Source organism: Oncorhynchus kisutch, linkage group LG15, assembly GCF_002021735.2.
Source record: "Oncorhynchus kisutch isolate 150728-3 linkage group LG15, Okis_V2, whole genome shotgun sequence".
In the NCBI taxonomy this organism is placed as follows: Eukaryota; Metazoa; Chordata; class Actinopteri; order Salmoniformes; family Salmonidae; genus Oncorhynchus; species Oncorhynchus kisutch.
In genome coordinates this window covers 28,409,813-28,433,691 of record NC_034188.2, presented here as the reverse complement: position 1 = coordinate 28,433,691, position 23,879 = coordinate 28,409,813, and the positions used below count along the sequence as shown (strand labels likewise).

At 48.2% G+C, this 23,879-nt stretch overlaps 1 protein-coding gene across 2 annotated transcripts in view; it reads left to right on the top strand.

Moving 5' to 3' along the window:
• spock1 (SPARC (osteonectin), cwcv and kazal like domains proteoglycan 1) overlaps positions 1-23,879 on the top strand; it is a 354,130-nt gene that overhangs the window by 274,962 nt on the left and 55,289 nt on the right. For both annotated transcript variants that reach the window (XM_031790018.1, XM_031790017.1), the window contains 3 exons: positions 1,310-1,430; positions 11,055-11,187; positions 22,677-22,800. In XM_031790018.1, coding sequence (XP_031645878.1) covers positions 1,310-1,430; positions 11,055-11,187; positions 22,677-22,800 — 378 coding nt within the window. The remainder of the gene's footprint in view (positions 1-1,309; positions 1,431-11,054; positions 11,188-22,676; positions 22,801-23,879) is intronic.

Genomic DNA, 23,879 nt, shown 5'->3' with positions numbered 1-23,879 from the left:
TGAGTTATCTAAGGGGTTCAGCTGTACAGAGGCCTTTTGGCTTTGAAGTTGTTTTTAGGTTGTTAGGTTGTTATTCCTGGGAGTGAGGATGAGCTTCTCCACACCATCCTTCTTTGATGAGGTTGTAGTCACAACAGTTTGCTGTTGTTTTGTTCTTGGTGGGTTTATTTTTCAATTCTGTTACTCTCCTCTCCTCTCCGGAGAATAGCTGAGTAAGCCCCCCCCACCCCACACCCACAGTCCTCCCTATTTCCCCGTTTCATAGCTCTCTCTCTCTTTCTTCCTCTCCCTCTCCCATTTTCTTTATTCCTCTCTCTCTGTCCCCGGTGGGTGGATATGTGTCGTAAGCGTAGCGTGAAATGACAAAACGCTCGGAACGCTCAGAGCCAATGTGTGTCTTTGATCTTCGTCACCTTGGACGCCAGCCACCTGTGTCTCGCAGCTATGGCGACAATGTTGCCGTGGAGATGGATGTGAGCGCAGACAGGGCTATACGACTTGCTTGCCCGGAGTTCTGATGAGGCAGGCCCAGAAGGGTCACACTACAGAAACTCTACCTACGTTAAAATCTCCAACTCTTTCCCTATGATTCTTACTCCTCTAAATACAATATGGGATTTCTGAATGTCGGAATGGATTACAACTATCATATGGTTTAGATCCTGGAGCGCCTGGGGGTCTTATAGCTGTTATAAGCCACATGCACGCGCTCACACACACACACACACACACACACACACACACACACACACACACACACACACACACACACACACACACACACACACACACACACACACACACACACACACACACTAACACACACACACACACACTTTCTCTTCTCTTTTTTCACCTCCTCACTCCTTCTCTCCTCGCTCCTCTGTTTTATGGTCACTGGCATTGACAGAAATGCTCATGGTGAGGACAGCCATTTGTCGAAGCACTGCGTTGTTAGGTTGTGAGGGTGAGTTTACACTCAGGGGTTTTCGTGTCATTATTTTGCTGTATCTCTGTGTCTGAATGATTGAAAGGTATCTCCTAGTATTGAGTAGACTCTGTTCCTTTCAATCCATATTCTCTGTTGTCTGATTGCGGGAGTACATTCTGATCTTACTAGTCTTGTTAGAATGTGTATTTGTATCGCTGTTAATGGTAGGTCGTAATGGCCCACACACTGGTTGAATCAACGTTGTTTCCACATCATTCCAATTAAATGGCGTTGAACCAATGTGGAATAGACGTTGAATTGACGTGGGTGTCGCCCTGTTATTTAGTGATTAATTTTGTCCCTTCTCTCTCCCGGTAGCTCTGGACGCCACTAAACATCCATGTGTGAAGGTGCGCTGCCCTCCTCACAGGGTGTGTGTCAGCCACGACTACCAGACAGCCATCTGCACCAACACCAACCACAAGCAGCCTACACACAGGTAAGAGAAAAACAAGAGTTACAACTTGATTGTCTTTCTTTCGTTAGCGTCGTTATGGCCTTGATAATGTATAGAATTTAGTTACTTACAGCAGCCCCTGCCTGGTATTAGCCATCACCCACCTGGCTGTTTAGTGCAAATCACTACGTGGCAATAGCCTTTCTCTATGTCCATTAAAGTCCATTACTGCTCTTATCGACAAAGGCCAGAGACCCCACTGAGATGGAGTTTGATTGACAGAGAGAAGAAGGGGAGGGGGAAGAGGGGGAGGAAGAGAGGAGTGCATAGAATGACATTTAGGATCTCTGTGGGGAAAGGAGGAGGAGGAGGAGGGAGAGAAGGAGGAGGAAGGAGAGAAGTGGGAGGAGGAGGGAGAGCAGGAGGAGGAGGAGGAGAAGGAGGGAGAGGAGGAGGAGGAGAGAGAGAGAGAGAGAGAGAGAGAGAGAGAGCAGGAGGAGGAGAAGAGAGAGCAGCAGGAGGAGGAGGGGGGGGAGGAGGAGGAGGAAGGAGAGCAGGAGGAGGAGGAGGAGAAGGAGGAGGAGGAGAGAGAGAGAGCAGGAGGAGGAGAAGAGAGAGCAGCAGGAGGAGGAGGGAGAGGAGGGGGAGGAGAGGGGAGGCGTGGGCCACCCTCGATGCTCTCCTCTTCAGTTTAATACAAACAAATATCAATTATGCAATGGCCGTTAAGTGGGAATAAGTGCTTGTTGCTCATAATTACTGACGCCCCGTGGATATACAAACACAAACAGAGCTGTGGCTGAGCCAATGCAGTGAGACATCACTGGAGGGCTCCCAACACATTTACTGTGGCTACTGTTCTGCTGATCCAGTTACCAACACAGAATATATCAGGAACAGAACCCGCCACACACTGTCAGGTACTCTGGTTAGCTCAGTAGCCCACTTGATCGAGGGATTTATCATGGCGCCTGCAGGGGGATATTTGGGAACTAATTTAAGTCATAATGTGAAATGATGGGATGGACACTGGTTCATGTACAGTATGTCTACCAGGTGGGACTTATACGAGTACTGTTCCCTTTACCAAATCTTCATCTCCACTGTGTGTGTGTGTGTGTGTGTGTACGTGTACGTGTGCGTGTGCGTGTACGTGTGTGTGTGTGTGTGTGTGTGTGTGTGTGTGTGTGTGTGTGTGTGTGTGTGTGTGTGTGTGTGTGTGTGTGTGTGTGTGTGTGTGTGTGTGTGTACAGTCGTGGGCCAAAAGTTTTGAGAATGACACAAACATGAATTTTCACAAAGTCTGCTGCCTCAGTTTGTATGACGGCAATTTGCATATACTCCAGAATGTTATGAAGAGTGATCAGATGAATTGCAATTAATTGCAATGTCCCTCTTTGCCATGCAAATGAACTGAATCCCCCCAAAACATTTCCACTGCATTTCAGCCCTGCCACAAAAGGATCAGTTGACATCATGTCAGTAATTCTCTCATTAACACAGGTGTGAGTGTTGACGAGGACAAGGCTGGAGATCACTCTGTCATGCTGATTGAGGTCGAATAACAGACTGGAAGCTTCAAAAGGAGGGTGGTGCTTGGAATCATTGTTCTTCCTCTGTCATCCATAGTTACTTGCAAGGAAACACCTGACGTCAGCATTGCTTTGCACAAAAAGGGCTTCACAGGCAAGGATATTGCTGCCAGTAAGATTGCACCTAATTCAACCATTTATCGCATCATCAAGAACTTCAAGGAGAGCAGTTCAATTGTTGTGAAGAAGGCTTCAGGGTGCACAAGAAAGTCCAGCAAGTGCCAGGACCGTCTCCTAAAATTCATTCAGCTGCGGGATCGGGGCACCACCAGTACAGAGCTTGCTCAGGAATGGCAGCAGGCAGGTGTGAGTGCATCTGCACGCACAGTGAGGTGAAGACTTTTGGAGGATGGCCTGGTGTCAAGAAGGGCAGCAAAGAAGCCACTTCTCTCCAGGAAAAACATCAGGGACAGACTGATATTCTGCAAAAGGTACAGGGATTGGACTGCTGAGGACTGGGGTAAAGACATTTTCTCTGATTAATCCCCTTTCCGATTGTTTGGGGCATCTGGAAAAAAGCATGGTAAGAGCTACCATCAGTCCTGTGTCATGCCAACAGTAAAGCATCCTGAGACCATTCATCTGTGGGGTTGCTTCTCAGCCAAGGGAGTGGGCTCACTCACAATTTTGCCTACGAATACAGCCATGAATAAAGAATGGTACCAACACATCCTCCGAGAGCAACTTCTCCCAACCATCCAGGAACAGTTTGGTGATGAACAATGCCTTTTCCAGCATGATGGAGCACCTTGCCATAAGGCAAAAGTGATAACTAAGTGGCTCGGGGAACAAAACATCGATATTTTGGATCCATGGCCAGGAAACTCCCCAGACCTTAATCCCATTGAGAACTTGTGGTCAATCCTCAAGAGGCGGGTGGACAAACAAAACCCCACAAATTCTGACAAACTCCAAGCATTGATTATGCAATAATAGGCTGCCATAAGGGAGGATGTGGCCCAGAAGTTAATTGACAGCATGCCAGGGCGGATTGCAGAGGTCTTGAACAAGAAGGGTCAACACTGCAAATATTGACTCTTTGCATCAACTTAATGTAAGTGTCAATAAAAGCCTTTACCACTTATGAAATGCTTGTAATTATACTTCAGTATTCCATAGTAACATCTGACAAAAATATCTAAAGACACTGAAGCAGCAAACTTTGTGAAAATTTATATTTGTGTCATTCTCAAAACTTTTGGCCACGACTGTATGTGTGTGTGTGTGTGTGTGTGTGTGTGTGTGTGTGTGTGTGTGTGTGTGTGTGTGTGTGTGTGTGTGTGTGTGTGTGTGTGTGTGTGTGTGTGTGTGTGTGTGTGTGTGTGTGTGTGTGTGTGAAATGTGTCAAGTGAAACGACATTAGGGGCTAATGTGACCGCTCACAGGAGAGAGGGAGAGGTGATGTCTGGGTCTGACAGCACACAGCTGAACCTGAGGAGGGGAGATGCACCTGGAGCACTTAAGAGGAAGGCTAATGAAGACAGACAGATGGACAGAGAGATACAAAGATAGAGGGAGGGGAAGAAGGAGAGTGGGATGCTGTGTGTTATTCCGTTCTGTCTGTCTCTGTCTCTCCCTCGCTCGGTCTCTCCCTCCAACCCTGTGCTCTGTCAGTCCGAATGATATCTGACGGGTTCACAGCAGGGTATCCAGGGGTGGTCTGTTAGCCTAATGCACCCCACTCACAGACACACTCCATCCCATCACAGCCCGACACTGAACACACTAGAGACCACAAGCATAGCCATACACATGGGTGATAGACACACGGCTATCTGACAGTGATCCCTCCCTCCTTCGCCATGCGTAAGGTGTTATCCACCCAGGCATAGATACCCTGACTAGAGGAAACACTTGAACACACACGCACGCACAGACACACACACACACATCCCCTCTAACAGAGCAGCTGGCAGTGAGGCTTGAACACACACGCACGCACGCACGGACACACACACACACACAGATGACCTGGGGTACATTGGTACCCCAGGTCATCTTAGGTTTCATTACATACAGTCGAGAAGAACTACTGAATATAAGAGCAGCGTCAACTCACCATCAGTACAACCAGGAATATGACTTTCGCGAAGCGGATCCTGTGTTCTGCCTTTCACCCAGGACAACGGAATGGATCCCAGCCGGCGACCCCAAAAAACTTCGTAAAAGAGGGAAATGAAGCGGTCTTCTGGTCAGACTCCGGAGACGGGCACATCGCGCACCACTCCCTAGCATACTTCTCGCCAATGTCCAGTCTCTTGACAACAAGGTTGATGGAATCCGAGCAAGGGTAGCATTCCAGAGAGACATCAGAGACTGTAACGTACTTTGCTTCATGGAAACATGGCTCACTCGAGAGACGCTAACGGAATCGGTGCAGCCAGCTGGTTTCTCCAAGCATCGCGCTGACAGAAACAAACATCTTTCTGGTAAGAAGAGGGGCGGGGGCATATGCTTTATGGCTAACGAGACGTGGTGTGGTCACAACAACATACAGGAACTCAAGTCCTTCTGTTCACCTGATTTAGAATTCCTCACAATCAAATGTCGACCACATCATCTACCAAGGGAATTCTCTTCGATTATAATCACAGCCGTATATATTCCCCCCCAAGCAGACACATCGATGACTCTGAACGAACTTTATTTGACTCTTTGCAAACTGGAATCCACATATCCTGAGGCTGCATTCATTGTAGATGGGGATTTTAACAAGGCTTATCTGAAAACAAGACTCCCTAAATTGTATCAGCATATCGATTGCGCAACCAGGGCTGGTAAAACCTTGGATCATTGCTATTCTAACTTCCGCAACGCATATAAGGCCCTCCCCCGCCCTCCTTTCGGAAAAGCTGACCACGACTCCATTTTGTTGCTCCCTGCCTACAGACAGAAGCTAAAACAAGAAGCTCCCGTGCTGAGGTCTGTTCAACGCTGGTCCGACCAATCTGATTCCACGCTCCAAGACTGCTTCCATCACGTGGACTGGGATATGTTTCGTATTGCGTCAAACAACAACATTGACGAATACGCTGATTCGGTGAGCGAGTTCATTAGAACGTGCATTGAAGATGTCATTCCCATAGCAACGATTAAAACATTCCCAAACCAGAAACCGTGGATTGATGGCAGCATTCGCGTGAAACTGAAAGCGCGAACCACTGCTTTTAATCAGGGCAAGGTGACCGGAAACATGACCGAATACAAACAGTGTAGCTATTCCCTCCGCAAGGCAATCAAACAAGCTAATTGTCAGTATAGAGACAAAGTAGAATCGCAATTCAACGGCTCAGACACAAGAGGTATGTGGCAGGGTCTACAGTCAATCACGGATTACAAAAAGAAAACCAGCCCAGTCACGGACCAGGATGTCTTGCTCCCAGGCAGACTAAATAACTTTTTTGCCCACTTTGAGGACAATACAGTGCCACTGACACGGCCCGCAACCAAAACATGCAGACTCTCCTTCACTGCAGCCGAGGTGAGTAAAACATTTAAACATGTTAACCCTCGCAAGGCTGCAGGCCCAGACTGCATCCCCAGCCGCGCCCTCAGAGCATGCGCAGACCAGCTGGCTGGTGTGTTTACGAACATATGCAATCAATCCTTATCCCAGTCTGCTGTTCCCACATGCTTCAAGAGGGCCACCATTGTTCCTGTTCCCAAGAAAGCTAAGGTAACTGAGCCAAATGACTACCGCCCCGTAGCACTCACTTCCGTCATCATGAAGTGTTTTGAGAGATTAGTCAAGGACCATATCACCTCCACCCTACCTGACACCCACTCCAATTTGCCTAATAGGTCCACAGACGATGCAATCTCAACCACACTGCACACTGCCCTAACCCATCTGGACAAGAGGAATACCTATGTGAGAATGCTGTTCATCGACTACAGCTCAGCATTTAACACCATAGTACCCTCCAAACTCGTCATCAAGCTTGAGACCCTGGGTCTCGACCCCGCCCTGTGCAACTGGGTACTGGACTTCCTGACGGGCTGCCCCCAGGTGGTGAGGGTAGGTAACAACATCTCCACCCCGCTGATCCTCAACACTGGGGCCCCACAAGGGTGCGTTCTGAGCCCTCTCCTGTACTCCCTGTTCACCCACGACTGCGTGGCCATGCACGCCTCCAACTCAATCATCAAGTTTGCGGACGACACCAACAACGACGAGACGGCCTACAGGGAGGAGGTGAGGGCCTCCTCAACGTCAACAAAACTAAGGAGATGATTGTGGACTTCAGGAAACAGCAGAGGGAACACCCCCCTATCCACATCGATGGGACAGTAGTGGAGAGGGTAGGAAGTTTTAAGTTCCTCGGCGTACACATCACAGACAAACTGAATTGGTCCACCCACACAGACAGCATCGTGAAGAAGGCGCAGCAGCGCCTCTTCAACCTCAGGAGGCTGACGAAATTCGTCTTGTCACCAAAAGCACTGACAAACTTCTACAGATGCACAATCGAGAGCATCCTGTCGGGCTGTATCACCGCCTGGTACGGCAACTGCTCCGCCCACAACCGTAAGGCTCTCCAGAGGGTAGTGAGGTCTGCACAACGCATCACCGGGGGCAAACTACCTGCCCTCCAGGACACCTACACCACCCGATGTCACAGGAAGGCCATAAAGATCATCAAGGACAACAACCACCCGAGCCACTGCCTGTTCACCCCGCTATCATCCAGAAGGCGAGGTCAGTACAGGTGCATCAAAGCTGGGACCGAGAGACTGAAAAACAGCTTCTATCTCAAGGCCATCCGACTGTAAACAGCCACCACTAACATTGAGTGTCTGCTGCCAACACACTGACTCAACTCCAGCCACTTTAATAATGGGAATTGATGGGAATTGATGTAAAATATATCACTAGCCACTTTAAACAATGCTACTTAATATAATGTTTACATACCCTACATTACTCATCTCATATGTATATGTATATACTGTACTCTAAATCATCTACTGCATCTTTATTTAATACATGTATCACTAGCCACTTTAAACTACGCCCCTTTGTTTACATACCCTACATTATTCATCTCATATGTATATGTATATACTGTACTCTATATCATCTACTGCATCCTTATGTAATACATGTATCACTAGACACTTTAACTATGCCACTTTGTTTACATACTCATCTCATATGTATATACTGTACTCGATACCATCTACTGCATCTTGCCTATGCCGTTCTGAATCATCACTCATTCATATATCTTTATGTACATATTCTTTATCCCCCTACACTTGTGTCTATAAGGTAGTAGTTTTGGAATTCTTAGTTAGATTACTTGTTGGTTATTACTGCATTGTCGGAACTAGAAGCACAAGCATTTCGCTACTCTCGCATTAACATCTGCTAACCATGTGTATGTGACAAATACATTTGATTTGATTTTGATTTGACACACACACACACACACACATTTCCGCTCTCCTGGGCTTTCAGGAGCAGCTGCGAGGAGGAGAGGAGGGAGGAGGAGCAGTGGGGGACATCTTAAGGAGATGCTAATCAGTCTCATCAACGTTTCATATTCAACCGTATTATCAGACATAATTGCTTTTTTATTCACTAGTGAGTGTTGGCAGCGAGTGGCATGTCTAATCTGTTATTATAGTGTTTGTTTCACAACAGATGGATAATTATAGACATCAAGGTGGTGTCTGCCTGCCGCACTGCGCTGCCGCTAACCTGAATGTGAATGTACCCGTCTGACAGCCAGAGATGTGTGACAGAATCTGTGGAAGACCCAGCTCTGTTCATTCTCAGTCAGTGTATGTACATTCCCCATACAGCCCAGTGGTCAGATTGATTTCTGCGAAGGCGTGTATTCTATATCTCACACCTCAGTGTTATTGTAGACAAAATTGTGATGCTTCGACAGACAGAGCAGACCACTTAACGAGAAGATTGCTGGGGGATTTGATCCGATGTAATTACCCTCCTTATAGAAAAGGCCCTGGCGGACCAGGCCTCCATGACTCTGGTCTACACTGACAAGCAGCATCTATCCACCTGGAGTGAGTCATGGATGTGCCTCACCTCGGTTTGAGACTTGAAATAGTAACGGTCGCCTTCGGGCGCCATCTTTGCACCAAGACAATTCGATTGGAGTGATCAGCCATGTTCTTGTTAAATACTGTTATGGACCATTTGGAACCTGGAGGTGAGTCGGTTCTGTATCTACAGAATGGCTGAAGAAGAGAGTGGAGTGTAAAGCAAGTGTCATACAAAGCAACGGAAGTTGCCCAGCTTTGATTGGGCTCAATATAATTCCTTGCAATTCCAACTCAAATCAAATCAAATGTTGTTTGTCACATGTGCCGTATACATCAGGTGTTAGACCTTACAGTGAAATGCTTACTTACAAGCCCTTAACCAACAATGCAGTTTTAAGAAAATAACGAAAGAAAAAAAAGTTTAAAAAAAGTAAGAGATAAGAAAAACAAATAATTAAAGAGCAGCAGTAAATAACAATAGCGGGGCTATATACAGGGGGTGCCGGTACAGAGTCAATGTGTCAATTTGCGGGGCACCGGTGTCGAGGTATTTGAGATAATTATGTAAATGCAGGTAGGGTTGTCAAAGTGGCTATGCATAGATAATAACAGAGAGTAGCAGCAGCATGGGGTAGGGGGGGTGCAAATAGTCTGGGCCGCCATTTGATTAGCTGTTCAGGAGTCTTATGGCTTGGGGGTAGAAACTGTTTAGAAGCCTCTTGGACCTAGACTTGGCGCTCCGGTACCGCTTGCCATGTGTTAGAAGAGAGAACCGTCTATGACTAGGGTGGCTGGAGTCTTTGATGAATTTTAGGGCCTTCCTCTGACACCGCCTGGTATAAAGGTCCTGGATGGCATGAAGCTTGGCCCCAGTGATGTACTGGGCCGTACGCTCTACCCTCTGTAGTGCCTTGCGGTCGGAGGCCAAGCAGTTGCCATACCAGGCAGTGACACAACCCGTCAGGATGCTCTCGATGGTGCAGCTGTAAAACCTTTTGAGGATCTGAGGACCCATGTCAAATCTTTTCAGTCAAATGAGGAGGAATAGGTTTTGTTGTGCCCTCTTCACGACTGTCTTGGTGTGCTTGGACCATGTTAGTTTTTTGTTGATGTGGACACCAAGTACTTGAAGCTCTCAATCTGCTCCACTACAGCCCCATCAATGGGAATGGGGGCGTGCTCGGTCCTCTTTTTCCTGTAGTCCACAATAATCTCCTTTGTCTTGATCACGTTGAGGGAGAGGTTGTGTTCCTGGCATCACACGGCCAGGTCTCTGACCTCCTCCCTATAGGCTGTCTCGTTGTTGTCGGTGATCAGGCCTACCACCGTTGTGTCATCAGCAAACTTAATGATGGTGTTGGAGTCGTGCCTGGCTGTGCAGTCATGAGTGAAGAGAGAATACAGGAGGGGACTGAGCACTCACTCCCGAGGGGCCCCCGTGGTTACCTACCCTTACCACCCGGGGGCGGCCCGTCAGGAAGTCCAGGATCCAGTTGCAAAGGGAGGTGTTTAGTCCCAGGGTCCTTAGCTTAGTGATGAGCTTGGAGGGCACTATGGTGTTGAACGCTGAGCTGTAGTCAATGAATAGCATTCTCACATAGATGTTCCTTTTGTCCAGGTGGGAAAGGGCAGTGTGGAGTGCAATAGAGATTGCGTCATCTGTGGATCTGTTGGTGTGGTATGCAAATTGGAGTGGGTCTAGGGTTTCTGGGATAATTGTGTTGATGTGAGCCATGACCAGCCTTTCAAAGCATTTCATGGCTACAGATGTAAGCGTTACGGGTCGGTAGTCATTTAGGCAGGTTACCTTAGTGTTCTTGGGCACAGGGACTATTTGACTGCTACACTGTGCAATTTGAATGCAATTTGTATGCAATTAAAATTGTACAGTTTGATTAACTCAACAATCATATCTGGTAGCTTATTTTTGAGTAAGTATAGAGCTATATCCATGTGTGTCACTCACTGTCTCTCTCGCTCTGTTTCTCTCTCTCTCTCTCTCTCTCTCTCTCTCTCTCTCTCTCTCTCTCTCTCTCTCTCTCTCTCTCTCTCTCTCACACAGTGTGAAACCGAGGAAAGGAAGCTTGGCCTACAAGCACTGGGCAGGAGCAGGGGCCCATGGGAAGTGTAGGCCATGCCCTGTCATCCACCCCAGCCCTGTGTGTGGATCTGATGGACACACCTACTCCTCTAAGGTGAGAGACATGCCCCCCCCCACCCCATCTTGCTCTCTCCCTCGTTCTCTCTTTCTTGTATCCCTCTTGTTTGGCTGTTCGTAGTTTTACGGTCATTTATAGTCATTCCTCTACTAATCTGCTGTGGGAAGATTCTGAGTGTGGACCGAGAGAATCTGCCAGGACTGAATGGGATGCGTAAGCTCCGAGCAGCATTAGTTCCGGTTTTCAGGTTTTTGTCACTGGATATTTGGAAGTATCAGGATTGGGCGAAGGCGGTGCTTAACTGCAACACCTCAAGTGATTCGCTCATGCTCCCACAACGATCGGAAGGGGAGGTATGTTTATACTTTGTAGAATGTAGCAGTCTGACAGTGACAATCTTTGCAGCATCTTTAAAGTTATAACATGAATGACAGCAAGGTCAATTGTTAGCTCAGCCAGAATTACCCAAGCTTGGGAGAAAACTATTCACCCTTCACCACCCTCCATCTCTTCAGCCAGCCTCCCTACCCCCCTTCTCTCCTTGTCACACGCCCGCATGCATGCACACACACATACACAAAGAGAACGCTTTGGAATGGCGATGTTCCGTAAATGAGCATGGCAGCCATGATGGATGATGCAGAGGATGAACTGTGTCCACCAGCTATATTTGATTCCACAGACCTTCGTCTGGAGAAAAACGCCCTCTCCCTCTTCTCCTCTCTTCTCCTCTCTTCTCCACTATTATCCTCTCTTCTCCTCCTCCTCTCTTCTCCACTATTATCCTCTCTTCTCCTCTCTTCTCCACTATTATCCTCTCTTCTCCTCTCTTCTCCACTATTACCCTCTCTTCTCCTCTCTTCTCTTATCCCCTTTTCTCATTTCGTCTCCTCTCTTCTCCACTATTATCCTCTCTTCTCCTCTCTTCTCTCTTCTCCACTATTATCCTCTCTTCTCCTCTCTTCTCTCTTCTCCACTATTATCCTCTCTTCTCCTCTCTTTTCCTCTCCCCTCTTCTCCTTTCTTCTCCTCTCTTCTCCTCTCTTCTCTCTTCTCCACTATTATCCTCTCTTCTCCTCCTCCTCTCTTCTCCACTATTATCCTCTCTTCTCCTTTCTTCTCCACTATTATCCTCTCGTCTCCTCTCTTCTCCACTGTTATCCTCTCTTCTCCTCTCTTGTCCTCTCTTCTCCACTATTATCCTCTCTTCTCCTCTCTTCTCCACTATTATCCTCTCTTCTCCTCTCTTCTCTTCTCCCCTCTTCTCATGTCTTCTCCTCTCTTCTCACTATTATCCTCTCTTCTCCTCTCTTCTCTCTTCTCCACTATTATCCTCTCTTCTCCTCTCTTCTCTCTTCTCCACTATTATCCTCTCTTCTCCTCTCTTTTCCTCTCCCCTCTTCTCCTTTCTTCTCCTCTCTTCTCTCTTCTCCACTATTATCCTCTCTTCTCTTTTCTTCTCCACTATTATCCTCTCTTCTCCTCCTCCTCTCTTCTCCACTATTATCCTCTCTTCTCCTTTCTTCTCCACTATTATCCTCTCTTCTCCTCTCTTCTCCACTGTTATCCTCTCTTCTCCTCTCTTGTCCTCTCTTCTCCACTATTATCCTCTCTTCTCCACTATTATCCTCTCTTCTCCTCTCTTCTCCACTATTAGCCTCTCTTCTCCTCTCTTCTCTTCTCCCCTCTTCTCATTTCTTCTCCTCTCTTCTCCACTATTATCCTCTCTTCTCCTCTCTTCTCTCTTCTCCACTATTATCCTCTCTTCTCCTCTCTTCTCTCTTCTCCACTATTATCCTCTCTTCTCCTCTCTTTTCCTCTCCCCTCTTCTCCTTTCTTCTCCTCTCTTCTCCTCTCTTCTCTCTTCTCCACTATTATCCTCTCTTCTCTTCTCTTCTCTCTTCTCCACTATTATCCTCTCTTCTCCCCTCTTCTCCTCTCTTCTTTTCTCCCCTCTTCTCCTTTCTTCTCCTCTCTTTCCTCTCTTCTCCTCTCTTCTCCTCTCTTCTCCTCCCTATCCCGTCCACTCCTTCACTTTCTTTCACCCTCCCAATGATCCATCCCTCGCTCCCCTACCATTCCACCTCACCCCTCTGTCACACTTTAATAGCTAAACACTCTGCTGTAACCACAAACACACACACACACATACAGGCTTGCAAATTCCCACCCATCCACACACAATCTAATCTGGCCTTTGTTTCCACTAAGAAGGAATGACTTGAGCCTGGGCCATATAGCTTCACAGAGATCAATCTGTGCTCTTCTCATGGGGATTCTGTTGTTAACACACGCGCGCACACACACACACACACACACACCTTCTATCCCTCCCCCACTCCCCTTTGCCTGGTCCACTCCAGAAGTAGAGAGGGGGATTGGGCTGTCACTCTCCATCAGAGAGAGAAGGAGGAGAGGAGCAAATGGGTGGCAGGGGTGTCCCGCTGTCCTCTCTTCTCTCCTTCCCCTGCTCCCTCTGGCTCCCTCTGACTGGTCTGGATAAATGTGTGGCCTCAGCTGGTAGAGTGATGTCGTCCTTACTGAGACCAATATAGTGGTTACGCCTGGGCTAAGAATCCAGCCCTTATAGTGTGGTGCTCTTATAGAGTGTGTGGAACGATGTTGGATTCTCACATGCATACGTGTATACACATACATACACACGCACACACACACACATAACACACACACTCCAGATCCTATTATCAGAATGATGCTTTCATCTCTAGAGAGACTGTAGCCTGCAGAGTAAAGCCCATTACATTGCTCCTCTCTTCTGGCTCATTCCACTTCTCTCCAAACTCTCTTTCTAAACTCTCCTCTCTCTCTCTCTCTCTCTGCTAACCTGCCTCTCTCTCTCTGTGTCTCTCTCTCTCTGCTAACCTGCCTCTCTCTCTCTGTGTCTCTCTCTCTCTGTGTCTCTCTCTCTCTGTGTCTCTCTCTCTCTGTGTCTCTCTCTCTCTGTGTCTCTCTCTCTCTGTGTCTCTCTCTCTCTCTCTCTGCTAACCTGCCTCTCTCTCTCTGTGTCTCTCTCTCTGTGTCTCTCTCTCTCTGTCTCTCTCTCTCTCTGTGTCTCTCTCTCTCTTTCTGCTCATCCCCCTCTTTCTCTCAAAACTCTCAGAATGAGTAGTGTTTCAGTCTGAACCGCTCAGCCCCCTCAACTCACTGTGGAACAATAATGGACTCACTCTCTTTTTCTCTTCCTCTGTTTCTCCCTATCATTATAGTCTTCCTCTGTTTCTCCCTATCATTATAGTCTTCCTCTGTTTCTCCTTATCATTATAGTCTTCCTCTGTTTCTCCCTATCATTATAGTCTTCCTCTGTTTCTCCCTATCATTATAGTGTTCCTCTGTTTCTCCTTATCATTATAGTCTTCCTCTGTTTCTCCCTATCATTATAGTGTTTCTCCCTATCATTATAGTCTTCCCCTGTCTTCCTGTCTCTCCTTCCTTCCTTCCTTCCTTCCTTCCTTCCTTCCTTCCTTCCTTCCTTCCTTCCTTCCTTCCTTCCTTCCTTCCTTCCTTCCTTCCTTCCTTCCTTCCTTCCTTCCTTCCTTCCTTCCTTCCTTCCTTCCTTCCTTCCTTCCTTCCTTCTCCCTCTTCTGTTCTCTGTACTTGCCCCTCTACTTTTGCCTCTAGTTTCTTTCCTATATTTGTACATAATTAAAAACATATCAAAGCCATCCACAGACAGAGATTATTGGTGCTGACACCACCAGTGTTTCACTAGCCTGGAAATAGCAGTCAATTGAATTGGCTGGGGAATATTTCATCAGTTTCCTTTCCTCCCTCTCGACAGGTAATTCAATATGTATAGAAGGGGAGAGCGGCGTACCTTTGTCAACAAATTGGATTAAGCGACATTAGTGCTGCTATCTAAGAACTGTCAGGGAGAAAGTGATGGATTTAAATTGGAATGTGTGAAATTGAAAGTGTCAGCAAGAGAGTGGAGAGAGTCAGTGTGTGTGGTTGTGTGTGTGTTGCATTTGTACATGTGTGTTATGACGGAGGATAAATGCAATAAATTAATATTGTGCGTGTGAACGTGGTGTTTTCATATAGATACACTACCTTTAAAAAGTTTGGGGCCACTTAGAAATGTCCTTGTTTTTGAAAGAAAGGCACATTTTTTTGTCCGTTAAAACAACATAAAATTGATCAGAAATACAGTGTAGACATTGTTAATGTTGTAAATGACTATTTTTTATGGAATATCTACATAGGCGTACAGAGGCCCATTATCAGCAACCATCACTCCTGTGTTCCAATGGCACGTTGTGTTAATTAATCCAAGTTTATCATTTTATAAAGCTAATTGATCATTAGAAAACCCTTTTGCAATTATGCTAGCCCAGATGAAAACTGTTGTCCTGATTAAAGAACCAATAAAACTGTCCTTTAGACTAGTTGAGTATCTGGAGCATCAGCATTTGTAAGTGACCCCAAACTTTTGAACAGTAGTGTGTATATTTTTAACTTGAAAGTGTGACTTATATACCACTCAACCAAGTATGTTTATAACAATATGACGCGTGAACGTCTGATTGATTCAGTTCCACACGTTGTGTTAATGGAATTCCCTCCACAATATAACAGCCACTGTACTGACAGGACCCACTGTACTGACAGGACCCACTGTACTGACAGGACCCACTGTACTGACAGGACCCACTGTACTGACAGGACCCACTGTACTGACAGGACCCACTGTACTGACAGGACCCACTGTACTGATAGGACCCACTGTACTGACAGGACCCACTGTACTGACAGGACCCACTGTACTGTTTACCCTCTGTACTGACAGGACCCACTGCACTGACAGGACCCACTGTACTGACAGGACCCACTGTACTGACAGGACCCACTGTACTGTTTACCCTCTGTACTGACAGGACCCACTGTACTGACAGGACCCACTGTACTGTTTACCCTCTGTACTGACAGGACCCACTGTACTGACAGGACCCACTGTACTGACAGGACCCACTGTACTGTTTACCCTCTGTACTGACAGGACCCACTGCACTGGCAGGACCCACTGTACTGACAGGACCCACTGTACTGACAGGACCCACTGTACTGTTTACCTTCTGTACTGACAGGACCCACTGTACTGACAGGACCCACTGTACTGACAGGACCCACTGTACTGACAGGACCCACTGCTCTGACAGGACCCACTGCACTGACAGGACCCACTGTTCTGACAGGACCCACTGTACTGACAGGACCCACTGTACTGTTTACCCTCTGTACTGACAGGACCCACTGCACTGTTTACCCTCTGTACTGACAGGACCCACTGTACTGACAGGACCCACTGCACTGACAGGGCCCACTGTTCTGACAGGACCCACTGTACTGACAGGACCCACTGTACTGACAGGACCCACTGCACTGTTTACCCTCTGTACTGACAGGACCCACTGTACTGACAGGACCCACTGCACTGACAGGACCCACTGTTCTGACAGGACCCACTGCACTGACAGGACCCACTGTTCTGACAGGACCCACTGTACTGACAGGACCCACTGTACTGACAGGACCCACTGTACTGTTTACCCTCTGCACTGACAGGACCCACTGTACTGACAGGACCCACTGTACTGTTTACCCTCTGTACTGACAGGACCCACTGTACTGACAGGACCCACTGCACTGACAGGACCCACTGTTCTGACAGGATCCACTGTACTGACAGGACCCACTGCACTGACAGGACCCACTGTTCTGACAGGACCCACTGTACTGACAGGACCCACTGCACTGTTTACCCTCTGTACTGACAGGACCCACTGTACTGACAGGACCCACTGCACTGACAGGACCCACTGTTCTGACAGGACCCACTGTACTGACAGGACCCACTGTACTGACAGGACCCACTGCACTGTTTACCCTCTGTACTGACAGGACCCACTGTACTGACAGGACCCACTGTACTGTTTACCCTCTGTACTGACAGGACCCACTGTACTGACAGGACCCACTGTACTGACAGGACCCACTGTACTGTTTACCCTCTGTACTGACAGGACCCACTGCACTGACAGGACCCACTGTACTGACAGGACCCACTGTACTGGCAGGACCCACTGTACTGTTTACCCTCTGTACTGACAGGACCCACTGTACTGACAGGACCCACTGCACTGACAGGACCCACTGTACTGACAGGACCCACTGTACTGACAGGACCCACTGTACTGTTTACCCACTGTACTGACAGGACCCACTGTACTGACAGGACCCACTGTACTGACAGGACCCACTGCACTGACAGGACCCACTGTTCTGACAGGACCCACTGTACTGACAGGACCCACTGTACTGTTTACCCTCTGTACTGACAGGACCCACTGCACTGACAGGACCCACTGTACTGACAGGACCCACTGTACTGACAGGACCCACTGTACTGTTTACCCTCTGTACTGACAGGACCCACTGTACTGACAGGACCCACTGTACTGACAGGACCCACTGTTCTGACAGGACCCACTGTACTGACAGGACCCACTGTTCTGACAGGACCCACTGTACTGACAGGACCCACTGTACTGACAGGACCCACTGTACTGACAGGACCCACTGCACTGTTTACCCTCTGTACTGACAGGACCCACTGTACTGACAGGACCCACTGTACTGACAGGACCCACTGTACTGACAGGACCCACTGCACTGTTTACCCTCTGTCAAGGTTGTGACAGGATTGAGCAAACAATGTGGAGGAAAAAATAAGGGCTATTTATTATTTACATTTCAATAATAATGCATAAAGAGACAGAAACAAAGCCATTACAGAGCCTGTCCCAGATATGCATACAACAATTGGGACCAGGTTTCTTACCAAGCAGTATGCAAATGCTATCTAAATGTTTAATGCAGTATGTAGTCTATGGTGCCGTGCACAATGGCAGAAATGTAAGAAAATAAATGGTTTATGTCTAAATATGTAAAGACACCAAGAATGAGAAACATTCACACAATGTTGCTACATGTTCACGCTGTCCAGCTTATGTAATATCCTAACATGAATGAGTTGAAAGGTCAGTAACTTTTTGACCTAATTAATGTAGGCCCAATAGGCACTGTGGTTAATGTGTTGTGTTTATATGCAGGCATTATAATCCCCACCTTGACAGATGGTAGACAGGCGGCAGGTAGCCTAGGGATTAAGAACGTTGAGGTTGTAACCGAATGATTGCTAGTTCGAATCCCTGAGCCAACTAGCCGACTATGTGTAAACTCCCTCTGTGCTCTTGAGCAAGGCACTTAACCCTAATTGCTCCTGAGTCGCTGTTGTTAATGGCAGACCCTGGTCAGTGACCCCACTCTCTGAGGTTGTCTCAGGGGGAGTTGGGATATGCAAAAAATACATATTGTACACACTTGTACATGTGTTACATATGACAAATATAAGCACCAACCTAATTATTATAAAACAGTGCAGTGGGTCCAGTCAGTACAGTGGGTCCTGTCAGAACAGTGGGTCCTGTCAGTACAGTGGGTCCTGTCAGTACAGTGGGTCCTGTCAGAACAGTGGGTCCTGTCAGTACAGTGGGTCCTGTCAGTGCAGTGGGTCCTGTCAGTGCAGTGGGTCCTGTCAGTACAGTGGGTCCTGTCAGAACAGTGGGTCCTGTCAGTACAGTGGGTCCTGTCAGTGCAGTGGGTCCAGTCAGTACAGTGGGTCCTGTCAGAACAGTGGGTCCTGTCAGTACAGTGGGTCCTGTCAGTACAGTGGGTCCTGTCAGAACAGTGGGTCCTGTCAGTACAGTGGGTCCTGTCAGTGCAGTGGGTCCAGTCAGTACAGTGGGTCCTGTCAGAACAGTGGGTCCTGTCAGTACAGTGGGTCCTGTCAGTACAGTGGGTCCTGCCAGTGCAGTGGGTCCTGTCAGTACAGTGGGTCCTGTCAGTGCAGTGGGTCCAGTCAGTACAGTGGGTCCTGTCAGAACAGTGGGTCCTGTCAGTACAGCGGGTCCTGTCAGAACAGTGGGTCCTGTCAGTACAGTGGGTCCTGTCAGTACAGTGGGTCCTGTCAGAACAGTGGGTCCTGTCAGAACAGTGGGTCCTGTCAGTACAGTGGGTCCTGTCATTGCAGTGGGTCCAGTCAGTACAGTGGGTCCTGTCAGAACAGTGGGTCCTGTCAGTACAGTGGGTCCTGTCAGTACAGTGGGTCCTGCCAGTTCAGTGGGTCCTGTCAGTACAGTGGGTCCTGTCAGTGCAGTGGGTCCAGTCAGTACAGTGGGTCCTGTCAGAACAGTGGGTCCTGTCAGTACAGCAGGTCCTGTCAGAACAGTGGGTCCTGTCAGTACAGTGGGTCCTGTCAGAACAGTGGGTCCTGTCAGTGCAGTGGGTCCAGTCAGTACAGTGGGTCCTGTCAGAACAGTGGGTCCTGTCAGTACAGTGGGTCCTGTCAGTGCAGTGGGTCCTGTCAGTACAGTGGGTCCTGTCAGTGCAGTGGGTCCTGTCAGTGGAGTGGGTCCAGTCAGTACAGTGGGTCCTGTCAGTACAGTGGGTCCTGTCAGTGCAGTGGGTCCAGTCAGTGCAGTGGGTCCATTCAGTGCAGTGGGTCCAGTCAGTACAGTGGGTCCTGTCAGTACAGTGGGTCCTGTCAGAACAGTGGGTCCTGTCAGTAAAGTGGGTCCTGTCAGTACAGTGGGTCCTGTCAGTGCAGTGGGTCCAGTCAGTACAGTGGGTCCTGTCAGAACAGTGGGTCCTGTCAGTACAGTGGGTCCTGTCAGTGCAGTCGGTCCTGTCAGTACAGTGGGTCCTGTCAGTACAGTGGGTCCTGTCAGTACAGTGGGTCCTGTCAGTGCAGTGGGTCCAGTCAGTACAGTGGGTCCTGTCAGTGCAGTCGGTCCTGTCAGTGCAGTCAGTCCTGTCAGTACAGTGGGTCCTGTCAGTACAGTGGGTCCTGTTAGTACAGTGGGTCCTGTCAGTGCAGTGGGTCCAGTCAGTACAGTGGGTCCTGTCAGAACAGTGGGTCCTGTCAGTACATTGGGTCCTGTCAGTACAGTGGGTCCTGTCAGAACAGTGGGTCCTGTCAGAACAGTGGTTCCTGTCAGTACAGTGGGTTCTGTCAGTGCAGTCGGTCCTGTCAGTACAGTGGGTACTGTCAGAACAGTGGGTCCTGTCAGTACAGTGGGTTCTGTCAGTGCAGTGGGTCCTGTCAGAACAGTGGGTCCTTTCAGTACAGTGGGTCCTGTCAGTGCAGTGGGTCCTGTCAGTACAGTGGGTCCTGTCAGTACAGTGGGTCCTGTCAGAACAGTGGGTCCTGTCAGTACAGTGGGTCCTGTCAGAACAGTGGGTCCTGTCAGTACAGTGGGTCCTGTCATTGCAGTGGGTCCAGTCAGTACAGTGGGTCCTGTCAGAACAGTGGGTCCTGTCAGTACAGTGGGTCCTGTCAGTACAGTGGGTCCTGCCAGTTCAGTGGGTCCTGTCAGTACAGTGGGTCCTGTCAGTGCAGTGGGTCCAGTCAGTACAGTGGGTCCTGTCAGAACAGTGGGTCCTGTCAGTACAGCAGGTCCTGTCAGAACAGTGGGTCCTGTCAGTACAGTGGGTCCTGTCAGAACAGTGGGTCCTGTCAGTGCAGTGGGTCCAGTCAGTACAGTGGGTCCTGTCAGAACAGTGGGTCCTGTCAGTACAGTGGGTCCTGTCAGTGCAGTGGGTCCTGTCAGTACAGTGGGTCCTGTCAGTGCAGTGGGTCCTGTCAGTGGAGTGGGTCCAGTCAGTACAGTGGGTCCTGTCAGTACAGTGGGTCCTGTCAGTGCAGTGGGTCCAGTCAGTGCAGTGGGTCCATTCAGTGCAGTGGGTCCAGTCAGTACAGTGGGTCCTGTCAGTACAGTGGGTCCTGTCAGAACAGTGGGTCCTGTCAGTAAAGTGGGTCCTGTCAGTACAGTGGGTCCTGTCAGTGCAGTGGGTCCAGTCAGTACAGTGGGTCCTGTCAGAACAGTGGGTCCTGTCAGTACAGTGGGTCCTGTCAGTGCAGTCGGTCCTGTCAGTACAGTGGGTCCTGTCAGTACAGTGGGTCCTGTCAGTACAGTGGGTCCTGTCAGTGCAGTGGGTCCAGTCAGTACAGTGGGTCCTGTCAGTGCAGTCGGTCCTGTCAGTGCAGTCAGTCCTGTCAGTACAGTGGGTCCTGTCAGTACAGTGGGTCCTGTTAGTACAGTGGGTCCTGTCAGTGCAGTGGGTCCAGTCAGTACAGTGGGTCCTGTCAGAACAGTGGGTCCTGTCAGTACATTGGGTCCTGTCAGTACAGTGGGTCCTGTCAGAACAGTGGGTCCTGTCAGAACAGTGGTTCCTGTCAGTACAGTGGGTTCTGTCAGTGCAGTCGGTCCTGTCAGTACAGTGGGTACTGTCAGAACAGTGGGTCCTGTCAGTACAGTGGGTCCTGTCAGTGCAGTGGGTCCTGTCAGAACAGTGGGTCCTTTCAGTACAGTGGGTCCTGTCAGTGCAGTGGGTCCTGTCAGTACAGTGGGTCCTGTCAGTACAGTGGGTCCTGTCAGAACAGTGGGTCCTGTCAGTACAGTGGGTCCTGTCAGTACAGTGGGTCCTGTCAGTACAGTGGCTGTTATATTGTGGAGTGAATTCCATTAACACAACGTGTGGAACTGAATCAGACGTTCAGGCGTCTTATTGTTATAAACATACTTGGTTGAACGATAAAAAATGCTAAATTAAATTACGCATTGACACGTTCAATGGTGTGTGTGTATGTGTGTGTGTGTGTGTCTGTAATGGTTGTCGTCTGGAGATAGAGAGGACCAAAGCGCAGCGTGGTTACTGTTCATCTTTTTAATGGAAAACTGAACAATTCAAAAACACAAAACAACAAAGTGCCAACCAAAACAGTTCTATCTGGTGCAGACACACAAAGACTGAAAATAACCACCCACAATCCCCAACAGAAAACAGGTTACCTAAATATGGTTCCCAATCAGAGACAATGACTAACACCTGCCTCTGATTGAGAACCATATCAGGCCAAACAAGAAACCCAACCTAGAAACACAAAACATAGAATACCCACCCAACTCACGTCCTGACCAACTAAAACAAAGAAATAACACAAGAACTAGGGTCAGAACGTGACAGTGTGAGACACGTGCATCTCTCCAGGCCCTCAGCGGCAAATTCGATTCAAATTTGACTTAAAATGTGATTATTCTTTGGCTTGACAAGAAACCATCTTTCAAATCCATTTGAGGTTTGTTATTTTGCGTTTAAAAACGACTTTAATTTGTTCATTACCTGATTACTGTAATCTGTTGTCTGCAGTTGTATTGGGGGCTGTCCTTGAAATTGCTTCTCTCTAATACACAAGGCGAAGAGAACCAGCAGCATCTGTGTGAGTGTGTGTGTATGCGTATGCGTGAGTGTTTACATGACTTCTTAATGACTACATCTGTTCATCAGAGCTGAATGTCCAATGGTGCCTCACGCGAGTCTTGCCTGCCTCATCTGCCTCTCTGAAGAAAGACTCCGCTACCCATGATTCTCTATGTGTTTTGTAGTGTACGCTGGAGTTCCAGGAGTGTAAGTCAGGGAAGAACATCGCTCTGAAGTGTGGAGGACCGTGTCCATGTCTGCCTGATCTGGAACTGATCAAACCACACAGCCACAAAACAGAGAAGAGCGGTGAGTCCCTAACCTCAACCCTAAACCTGTCTGTCTGTCTGTCTGTCTGTCTGTCTGTCTGTCTGTCTGTCTGTCTGTCTGTCTGTCTGTCTGTCTGTCTGTCTGTCTGTCTGTCTGTCTGTCTGTCTGTCTGTCAGACTGTCAGTCAGTTAGTGTCTTGGTCCATGTGAGTTTTTGAAACTGCAAAATAGAGAAGCTTTTCAGTTGTACACACCATCACATCCCAGTTACAGACAGTACACACACCCTTTAGTGGCAGCTTATCATTGGGGTCCATACACACATCCCAGTTACAGACAGTACACACACCCTTTAGTGACAGCGTAGCATCTTGGTCCAGTGAAATAAGCGCTGGTGTTATGACGTTTGTTCTTGTTTGGTTTGACAACACCTTATATCACTAACCAGCTCTCTCCCTCGTATGTGTGTGTGTGTGTGTGTTCTCCACTTATATAACTCTCAATGAAGTGAAAATCAAAACTATTGATATCCTGCAGGTATTTTAACAGCACAAAAAGGCACTGTCATGAAACCAGTATTGTAACTGTACTTCAAGTGAAGTCCTCAGCTCATGAGGTATTTCATTAAGGAAAGGATGATCTTTTATAAACACATACAAACATCAACTACATCAACCTGCCCAGACCCACTAATACACAACCCATCTCCATCAACTATATCAACCTTCCCAGACCCACTAATACACACCCCATCTCCATCAACTACATCAACCTGCCCAGACCCACTAATACACAACCCATCTCCATCAACTATATCAACCTTCCCAGACCCACTAATACACACCCCCATCTCCATCAACTACATCAACCTTCCCAGACCCAGTAATACACACCTCCATCTCCATCAACTACATCAACCTGCCCAGACCCACTAATACACAACCCATCTCCATCAACTACATCAACCTGCCCAGACCCACTAATACACAACCCATCTCCATCAACTACATCAACCTGCCCAGACCCACTAATACACACCCCCATCTCAAGTGCCCGTGTCACACTCCGCTACAAGGCCCCAACCTGCACCATTTTCCTATCTTTCCGTCGCCCACGCAC